At 53.4% G+C, this 10,169-nt stretch overlaps 1 protein-coding gene across 1 annotated transcript; it reads right to left on the bottom strand.

The window, feature by feature from the left end:
- Positions 1-2,142: 2,142 nt before the first annotated feature.
- On the bottom strand, positions 2,143-9,519 carry IRF8 (interferon regulatory factor 8). Its single transcript, XM_050903814.1, has 8 exons — positions 9,319-9,519; positions 7,953-8,136; positions 6,818-6,906; positions 6,224-6,335; positions 5,828-5,875; positions 4,910-5,296; positions 4,459-4,574; positions 2,143-3,342 (listed from the first exon to the last, which is right to left on the bottom strand). Exons 1-8 carry the CDS (start codon positions 9,490-9,492, stop codon positions 3,166-3,168), a joined length of 1,287 nt encoding a protein of 428 aa, XP_050759771.1. The 5' UTR covers positions 9,493-9,519; the 3' UTR covers positions 2,143-3,165.
- Positions 9,520-10,169: the final 650 nt, after the last annotated feature.

Below are 10,169 nucleotides of genomic sequence, written 5' to 3'. Positions count from 1 at the left end.
TCAGTCCCTCCACACCCACCAGTTGTCCCCTCTTGGATGTGGCTTGGAAGCTGTTTGGGATGGGAGTCGTGCTGCTGGTCTTCTGGAGTGAGGCGCAGCACGGTCCCAAACCGAGCTCTGGGCTCTATGGTAACACTAAAAATAAACAGTGCAGCCGGGTCCAACAAAAGGTACCTCTGCTCCCCACCACTCTTCCGCGGTCTTTGGGGTGGAAATTGAAAGAGCCCTGAATATGTAGCAGGTGGCTCCAGGCGAGCACAAGATGGTGGTTTCTGAGGAAGGACTTGCACCAGGACATCTGGGGAAACCGCAAGTGGTGTTTATGGTGTCCCAGCCTGCAGCCCATCATGTGTTTCACAAGTGGGCATGTGTTGTTCCAGCACAGACCGCAGCGGGTGCCTTGCTCCCACCTCCCCCCCTCGCCGGCTCCCCCCACCAAGCACCTCACCCATGGGGAGGTGAGTCTTCCTCATGCTCTGAGGGAGCACCAAGGGCTGGAACAGGTTTAAACCCCAAGGGGGACACCGTGATGGTCCTTAGAAGGAGCGGGGAAAGGCTGGGGGTGAATGCTGACAGTGCACCTGCAAGGTGCAATCCCCACTTCCGTGACCAAGCATCCCCTAAGAGCTTGCAGGAGTTGGGGACTTCATTGCACTCAGGATCCTGGTGCATCCTCAAAAATCTTGGTCTGCAGCCACCTCCACTTACAAGTGCCAAAGCCGCGTGCCACAATGCCTGCAAGGGACGTGCATAAGGGTTCAGGCACTACTACAAGTATCCCACCAACACGGTTGGGGCATGGAGAGCCATAGAATGGGGTGCTCATAGCATAAATAGCTCAGGATGCAGGGCCTCCCTTAATCCTAATGTATAACCACACAGTTTCAGCTGGGTCTCCCACCTCAGAGCACTTTTTAGGTGCTCTAAGTTGTCCACTGTGCACCTACTGCTCTTTGGGACAGAGACTGTAACTGCTTACCCTGGAGGGACACAGTGGGGTCAGCTTCAAGTCCCACGAGAGCTGAACACTTAATTATTTTAGGGAGACATCATTGGGAAGACTGAGTTGCTCACCCGCAAAACAGCTAGCAATCCTGCAGTCAGAACAACCTCCTGGCGCAGAGATGAGCTGCAGTCAACCCAGCCCAGCTCAGGGTCCTCAGGTCTTAATTGTGCCCTGACCACACGCTCGTGCTTGGGAGGTCGCTGTTATTAATAGAAAAAGGCAGAGCAGCAAAAAAAGGGCTGATCTGCTTTGATACCCAAGCAGGGAGGACAGCTTTGCATCCACCTCCTCAGCATCTCCAAAGGAGACTCAGCCTCCAACTGCCTGGATCTCCAGGCATCCCCTTCACGAGGGCCTACATCCCCCGGTACCTTGGGTACCAGGGTCACCCCATGAAGGCTGGTGCTTCTCTGCCTGCACCCCGTGGCAGGGCTGACCCAGAACACATGCCAGAGCCTGCTGTGAGGAAGGAGCTGGAGTACATGGTTGTCTTTGACAGGGGGCAAGGGGACAGATCAAATGTGGTCCTCACACCCTTCCAGAGCCCCTTGAGGTGTTGCCCCAAACACAGGCTTGAAGCGAAGGCAGGTAAGGGTGCAGATGCTCAGTCTCCCCTGCTGCAACATTGACTTTGTTGTTTGACCAAGGCAGATGCTCCCTTTTTGCCCTTGGTTCTCCCCAAACAACACCCCACCTCCACTAGACCATGCCCCATGAGAAAGGTGGATGGAGAAGACAGTGGGGAACGGCTCCACCAGGCAATGAAGGAGGAAGGGACTACAGGATGTCTTTGAGCAGGACCATAAATAACTGCCCCCCATCCCATGACCTTGGAGCACCACAGCCCACATCAGTGGGGCAGATGGGCAGGGACCCATCTTCACGTTCCCTTGAATCAAGGCCCAACAAGTGATACCCTTTTCCTCCATCGCATTACAGCATTTTGGCTTGTGCCTCTCCCACCCCAGAGATGAAGCCGGGCAGTTACAGAGTAGGAGAGAGGCGACAGCAGAGGTTTAACATACACCCCACCGCAGGAAAGACCAGGGCAGGAGCAAGTCAGAGATACCAGGCTCTCCCCACCAGAGATATGACACCCCACTCATTGCAACCAAAAAACCACATTGCAAGAGAAATACAAAATATAGCACTTTAATTGCAGGAAGATAAAAAAAATTACAAAAAAAAATGTAATAAACCTCAGGCATAAAATAAATAGGCAGCTTAGTAGCACACACACGTGCAGTCCTGGTTTGTGTCAGCTGCAAGGCACAAGCCCCATGCCCAAGTAGCTCCCTGGTGCTGGGTGCACACACAAAGCATGTTAATGAGGATTTACACATGGATGCCGCTGCCTGGTCACGCTTGGGAGAGACCAACACGTGCGTTTGGGAGGGTGAAGCCAACCTATTCACACTATGCTGTGATCTTTAAAATTAAAGATATTATATATTTATATAAACTCTGTCTCTGGTTAGGAAAAATTAAGATTCCTAAGTTCTTATATTCAACATTTACATATATAATCTCTGCATTGGTTTCCAAATGTCAAAATACTTTGGTATTACAGATAAACATATAAACCTCATAGCAAAAATAAAGAGGAATTGGAGAAAGTTCTCCTTGGAAGGCAGACCCTGTCTTCCATCAGCAGGACTCCTTGGGGGAAAAAGCTGATTTCTGGAAAGAATTTCCTACATTTGAGCATTTTAAGGCTTTTCCAAGAGTCACCGCCTACCAAATCGCTATTCTCAGCAAGGTCCGAGTTGCAGACCGCTGGGCTAGGTCATTATAGCTGTTGCTTTTTGGTTCTGCTTGACTGGCCATTAACAGAGGCAACACAAAGCACTCCCAGCCCTAACCTTCCCACACGGGTCAGACGCTCCCTTCTCCCCCTGCCATTAGCTATAGACAACGGTACCGGGACTACCCTGCTTGGTACAAAGGCCATTTTTATCAGTAAAGTGGCTGTGGGACAGCCACCAAGCATCCAACCTACTTTCTCACAGCAATTTTTCCCGCTGTATTTATACAGACTCTGGACTGGAAACAGCAAAGAACAAAAACCAACTTTCCAAAAGGGGAATTTAGGCACTAATGGGACCAAATTGGGTCTAGATCAACCCGAACCACCACGCTACATCTGCAGAGAAGGAGGCTCAGACAGCAATCTGTTGGTTTTCTCTGAAGAGCGCCCGCTGGTGCGTCCCGCAGATGTCCTGGAAGATCCTGTACACCTGGTCATGCTGTGTCTCATCAGCTACGGGGAGCATGGGGCTGCTGCTGCAGGTCTTCCCAGCCTCCTCCACCACCTGCCTGACACACAGCTGCTCCACCTACGCAAAAAGAAGAGTTATGAAGACACTGAACAAAGAGGAACCTCTTCGGGCATCTCCCGCTGCTGCCATCTAACCCCACCAGCCCAGACAGCGGGGTATGGGGTGGGAGAGACACAGCAGAGCAGTTGTGGCAAACAGAGCCGGGCGGCCAGGTCCAGCCAGGCCAACAGGTCCAACTCCACAAGCCACCTTGGCACAAGTACCTCTAGGAGAAAAGGAGCAGCCACAAGAGCTCCTCTCCCAGCAGAACTATAGGGAGATGAGGACAGGCTGGGGGACATCCCAGCACATGGAGTGATCCTCTGGTGCAGACACCCAAGGCAAGAAGAGGTGGCCAGGTCAGAAAGTTGTGCAGGGAGGCGTAGGACCAGTCTCTGAACTTGTAAAATCCCCTCAAGGACCTCACAGACTTGGTGGGTCTCTGCTTGCTCAAGGATGGACGCAACACCCTCCCTGTGCCCTCCATGCCATGTCCCTGCTGCCACAGCCTTGTGGGCCCAAGGGTGTCCCACACTGGGTGCAGGCTCCGGAAACACCCTATGCATTGCCCCAAGGCTTTGGGAACCCAGAATTGCTTTAGCTTCTCCAGGGAGAAGTTTCTGGCCAGAGCCATGGGCACTGCCCCTCTCATCCCATCCCCTCCTTCACCTTCCTGAAGGTTTCCCAGCCCCACTGCTGTCCACCATGGTCGTTCACCACATCTGTTGGCTGTTCAGCTTGAGGCTGTCCTTTAACTCAACCATTCCAGGGATTTATTCCCCTCTTTCCCACAGGAGGGCGGGCAGACATCCCAGTGCCAAGAGGCAGGAACAGGAGGAAGAGAACAGATTTCCTAGCGGTTTAGAAAAGCTTCTGCCATTTGGGAGCTTCTTTTGCAAACATGATCTACCCAGATCAAGGAGTCTCTGACAAGCAATGGCCCAAGCACCTCTCAGGAGGCTGTCGATAAGCCGATGCTCATGCCACATCTGCCACCCGACCAATTCAGGCACCCAAATGACCTGTGGCTCCAGGGCTTGAAGCTAGAGCCCTGCTTGTGGGGGCAAGAGTGCAATATGGTCCAGACAAGGGGGAAAATTCAGGAGCAGAGCTCCAAAGGGCACCCCTCCATACCTGGACAAGGATGAGCTTACACCGCAGCGGCACTGCATCTGGGAACTCCTCTCCGAAGCACAGCATGACCCTGCTGTCCGGGAAGCGGCCCTGGTTGTTGTAATACTGCTGCAGCTCTGCAAGGAGAGGGGCACAGTTGGAGGCTGCCTGCCGCAAGCTGCCAGCCTTTGCTACACAGCTTCAGGACCAAGCACCCTGCCGTGGAAGAAAGCTGCGGGCTCAAGAGAAGCCAGCTTTGCTGTGCGAAGCCTCCAACCAGGAGGAGTTTGCTAGTGACACAAGACACCAGGTTATTCTTCCTAGATCTGGTAGCATCAGCTATTCATCCAGAACACTTGGGAAACCCATCAGGGATGGACAGTGATGACTCCAAAGTGCTCCCAGGCCAAGGGCTCCACCCTTTCAATCCCACCAAGTGGCTGAAGAGAAAAAGGGAAATGCTCCTACAAACCTCTGAAGAACAAGTTGGTGTCAAATATCTTCACCACCTCATCCCGGTCCAGTTTGTTGGGCCTGTCCTTGTAGACCATGGTGTTCCCGCTCCAGAAGACCCTGCCCTGGCACAGCCTCTTGATGAAGATGCCCTGCTTGTTGCTGTGCAGCAGGACGCCCCTCTCCAGGTGCCCAAAGAGCTTCCTGGTGATCTGCTTCTGGCGGTCATTCTGGATGGCATCGGCCGAGGGGAACCGCACGTGCTCCAGGGCATCTGGGGCGTAGAGCTTCTCGCCGTGGCTGGAGGGCTGGCTGAGCGAGATCCGGCAGCCCTCGACGCACGAGGTGGTGATGTGGCCCACCAGCCTCCCGCTGTAGTAGAAGCTGATCACCATCTGGGAGTAACCTGGGACGGGATGGGCACATACACCACCCATCAGGAAAAGACAAACCCTGCCTGCTCTTCACTGCAATGCCCAAACTCTGCGAGGGCAGCAAAATTTCCTGGGAGCAAGCCTCACTTGATGGAGGAGACCTCCTCCTTGCTAGAGGACTTCTCCTCCAGCACTCAGCCTGGTAGCGGCGCTGATCAGCAAGTGAGAGCTCCCGATGCTGAACCCCTTCCTCCTGCCTTTCCTCCACAATTCCCTTGCTGAGGCAGATTCCCCCACGCCAAAGACATGGCTGATCCCAGCAGCCCAGAGCAGCCCTGCATGCCAGGGCCGTGGCCAGAGGACACCAGGCAGGATGCATCCCTGCTCAGCGTGCAAACCCCGTGGATACTCAGGAGGGTGCACCACCTCCCAAACCCAGAGCAAAGCCTCCCCAAGGCAAGGAGCAGAGTCAGAGCTGCCTTCTGCCACCGCACATGTGAGGCCAAGCCCCAGAGGGGCATTTGATGGCCACAGTCCAGAGCCAAGCAGGGGAGCTGCCTTACCTGAATGATGCTGCTCGTAGCCAGAGTATCCGTTCATCAGGGGCAACGCTGTGGGCAGAGAGAAAGCCGAGCTGTGCCTGCGTGCCCAGGTCCCAAACCCCAATCCCCCCCTCTCCCCTCCACCAGCCCCCTAGTTTTCTCTCCCAGGCACATCAGGCTTCCCAGCTCCCACACAGGAGATGCCAGCAAATACTCCCTGGTGGATTTAATCTCGGGCAATGCACACTATCAGGTGCTTGGTACCAAGCACAGTGTTCATAATTAGTACTTGAAACCCTCTTAATAAGGAAGATAATACAACTGTCGTCCATTATCCATTGCTGGACAGTAAGTTTTTTCTGCCCCAAACAAAAAGCTCGGTCCCATTAAACACCACACACGCTGTCGGCTGCTTACCAGGGCTGGGCTGCTGCACCCACCAGTCGGGTATCGGGGGGTTTCTGCAGCTCTCCTGGGGGGGCGAGGGGCTTCTCTTGATGATCCCCAGGTATTCGTCTACGCAGGGGGGCTGTGCAAGAGCAGACACCAAGATCAGAGCAGGTTCAATACCTTGGGCAGCCGCTGCCCTGCACTGAGACACTTGCAGCAGGTCCAAATGGCAATGCCAACGGGATGTCAATGAATTTTTTTGCTTAGAAAGATCAAGTTTGGCATTCCCCAGGCCGTACACTCAAATAACACCCTTGAGAGCTACCGAGCAGAAGCAGCCCAAGCTGACACCACCAAGAAGGGGAACAGAGCTGCGAAACAGCCTCTGTCCCCCGGCAAAGCTCTCGCCTGCCCGGATGCAAACCGAAAGCGTGAGCCATTTGTCACAACTGCTTCCCAGCTCTGGCTCACATGAATGACCTGCGAAACCCGGCGTTGCTCACCAGGCTGATCCCCAAAGCTCTGCAGATTGAATTTGAGGAAGGCAACACTTTATCAGGCAACTCAATGCCATCAGTCCACCTCCGGCCAAGGCCACCTGCAGCCACGGTGAGGGCTTACCTCTTTAATGAGGTCATCTATTGCAGAGGAACTGCAGTCCATCTCCGTGACGTCATTCAGGCTGCTCCCGTTGGCAATGCCCGCTTTGCCTGGAAGGAGAGGTCGGGATGCAGTGAGGACACGCACCCCTTAGCCACAGCTCGTCTCACTGCTAGGTTTTAGAAACCCTTCGCCCCGCGAAAGTTATGAAACCGAGAACCACAGCACAGCAAAGCCATGTAACACCACCTCAGAGGGGGAGCTCGCAGCCCCCTCCAACTCCACCCAGAACTGCTTTTCAGGACCAAAAACCAGTTTGCAACCCATTGCCCCAGTGCACGGTGACCAGCAGCAAGGTAAATCAAAAAATCCGGCCGGTAGCAGAGACAGAGCTAGAGCAGAGGAGAAAGTTGGGGTTTTTCTGAGCACCCCAGAGACCGGGGCTGCTGCTTCTCCTTTTTCCGCCAGCCGCCCCGAGCGCAGTCGTGCTGCTGGTGGGAACCTGCAGTGCCATTTGCATAGCGGCGGCAAGCCCCCCATGTGAACGCGGCTGGAGGAGACCGAGATGCTAAAGGCAGACTTCCTGACAGCGAGATTTTTTTTTTCTCAAGTTTTTTTACTTTTAAAAAAAAAAGGAAAAAAGCACACACAGGCCTAACCACAAATAGAGATATACTTAGCATGACCTGCGCCGCACCAGACATCACAGCAGCAACTGCTCTCTGCGAAACTACTGCTACTCTAATCACTGCTGGCAAGGAAGAAGGGATTTATTGCAGCTCCCTGCCATCCACCCAGGGCAGGTATTAGGAGGACAAGGGGTTGGGGCTCAAGTACCCCCCCAAGTGGGGAAGGATTTTGGATTTGCCCCTACAACACCTTATGGGATGGAAGCTTACACGATGCTGCAGTTATCCCCTATTTCCTAAGCAGCTGTTTAGGGGGGGTAGAAAAAAAGCCTGTCCTTCCTCCTCCCCTCCCTGCCACCGCAGTGACACAGGGGACATCTTCTGCAAAGCAGGAGAAGCAAAACATCACGGCACAAGAGCAGAGTCTGGCCAGGAAGCTCTGCTCAGATGTAGGTCAGCAGCACGAGTCCGTGGTTACTCACAGGACCGACCTGCGCCGGGGGTCAGTCCTTTATCGGGGCACTCACATTTCTGTTCCTCCTCCGGCACGATCCTGTAGACCTTGTAGGGCTCAGAGATGTCCAGCTGGGATCTGTCCGTCACCTCCTCGAAGTCAGGGCTCTTATTCAAAGCGCAGCGCAGCCGCGTCTTCCACGTGGCCGGCTCCGCTTTGTCACCTTCTTTGAACTTGCCTTTGAAAACAGCCCAGGCCTAAAACAAAGCAACGACAACAAAAAAAAAAATAATCCTCCACACGAGCTCTACAAATCCCCTCAACCCTAGTGGCAAAGGAGCTGGGGTTGCAGAGAGCATTTTGCATCTTGCTCTCCTCGCCTCTCTGCCCCTTGCACCCTCTCAACCATCCCATGCGTATTCGCCGTTTCGCTCCTAGACTGCGGACACGTGCACAGCTGCCGCGCGTGGGGACGGGTACCCGGGTGCAGAGCTGCACCACCTGCCCCAGCGATGCACCCGGGTGCAGGAAGGGCTGCAGCACCCAGGTTTTAAAAAGCAGAGGTCATAATACATGGCTTCATCTCTGCACCGACAGGTCAGGAGCTGCTGGGGACGTGAGGAATCGCTGCTGACGCAGTGATGTTCCTAATGACCTGGTAACACCTCAATTAAAAGTCAATATAAACCTCATTTTCCAGCTCCTGACTAATAAATGAAAGCTGGTTTCTTTTTAAGATCAGAACATCATTTGTGCTTTTGGTGGGAGAATACACTTTACCACTGAAGGGAGACTGCAAAATATGTATTATTTTTTAAAGACACACATTTATTTATTTTATAGATATTTATATATTTTCAGATGGCCGAATTCAATGCCATCCTCATAACTCAGTGCTCCCGAACCAGCCGCCAGCTCGCTGCCCTGAAAGTGAACTCGCTCACCAGTACAGATATTTGGAAGCAGGGGCAGATGGAAGGGAATTCCTGGGGAAGAGCCTGACCTTTTCAGTTAGGGATGGAATTTTCCAGTTTTTCCCCAAAACTGGAAATCCCCCCCTTCAGTGAAAGCCAAAATTTCCTTCCCTCCTGCAAAGTCCTTTTGGTTTTTTGGTAAATCCAGCCTTTTATCAAGAATAGCCTGATAAGAAGTTTAGAGCAGGTCAAAAGGAGCACATCCAGCTCCTTCTCATGTCAGACCAGGATTCAAACATGCTGAAAACAAACCTAAAACTGGTACCAACATTTGGCAGAAAGGAACAAAAACCCCCAAAAGAGCCTGGGAGACCAACTGTGGGGTGAAGCATCTCCTGCAAGGGTGAGAGACACAAAACCCACAGACAGCGTGGGCATCTCCCACCAGCAGGACTGTCAGCAAGGAGAAAAACAGCATCAGAGCCTAGGAACCGTTGAGAAAAGACATTAACCATCTGTCCCTACCTTGAAAATAGAAGCATCCACCTCCTGGTTGTAGTCTTGCTTCCCGGCGTGTTTCCACGGGATGCGGAACATGGTTTTCTCCTCATTCTCCCAGATGAGCCCAGGGTACAGCTCACTGTCGATCTGCTCGATCAGCCACTGCCGGAGCCTCCGCCCGCCGTTGCGGTCACACATCCTGGATGGAGCAAGAGGTTCAAGCCCCGTTAGCTCTCCCAGTACCGTCCCAGCACAACCGGGGTACAAGGGATTGTGCTGTGCTCTGGTTTGCCATGTGCACAGCTGGTAGCAGCACTGCCTGCAGAGACAAGCAGCTCTGCAAGTCCCACATGCCAACATCCGTACATTAAAATGCTCCCCCCCCGCTTCTTTTATAATAAAAAAAAATCAAGGCAATTTCCTCTGAATTACTACAAATTCTTCCTCCAGCTCTGTCAATCAAAGCTCTGCTCACAGAAACAGGCTGGCTTAGTAATCTGCTTACTCCTGTTTTTTTGCTGCCGGGTAAGTCACATAGGAAGCAGATGGATGGGGATTAAAGCGCCCAGTTGTGCTGTCACCTGAACAAGTGACACTGGACAGGCCATCCTGGGGCAGACACCCATTAGCATCTGCAGGAGACCGTAGCCAAGTGCCGTCCCCAGCTGGTCTTGGCCCAAGGGTCTGCCCCAGAGGAGATGGCAGCCCCTCTCACCGGGCACTGCCTATTTGGGGAGCAGGCACTCGTTCCAGGCAGCACCCGCAGTCACCGCAGGGATGGGGGCCACACAAGCAATCCTCTCAAACAGAGGACCTATGCCAGAACGGAGCAGGGTGAAGTCAAGCCACCCTTGCTGGGGACCTCGGGTCATTTT

Source organism: Gymnogyps californianus, chromosome 12, assembly GCF_018139145.2.
Source record: "Gymnogyps californianus isolate 813 chromosome 12, ASM1813914v2, whole genome shotgun sequence".
Lineage (NCBI taxonomy): Eukaryota > Metazoa > Chordata > Aves > Accipitriformes > Cathartidae > Gymnogyps > Gymnogyps californianus.
The sequence above is the reverse complement of the archived record's forward strand: the minus strand, read 5'-3'. Positions and strand labels throughout refer to the sequence as shown.

Bases quoted from the DNA above. Each gene is read 5' to 3' on its own strand.
- IRF8 (XM_050903814.1), bottom strand. From the start codon at position 9,492: ATGTGTGACCGCAACGGCGGGCGGAGGCTCCGGCAGTGGCTGATCGAG. The intron at 6,336-6,817 runs GTAAGCCCTCAC...GCTCTTGCACAG, and splicing joins TAGATGACCTCATTAAAGAG to CCCCCCTGCGTAGACGAATA. The intron at 5,297-5,827 runs GTAAGGCAGCTC...ATCCCGTCCCAG, and splicing joins CTACGAGCAGCATCATTCAG to GTTACTCCCAGATGGTGATC.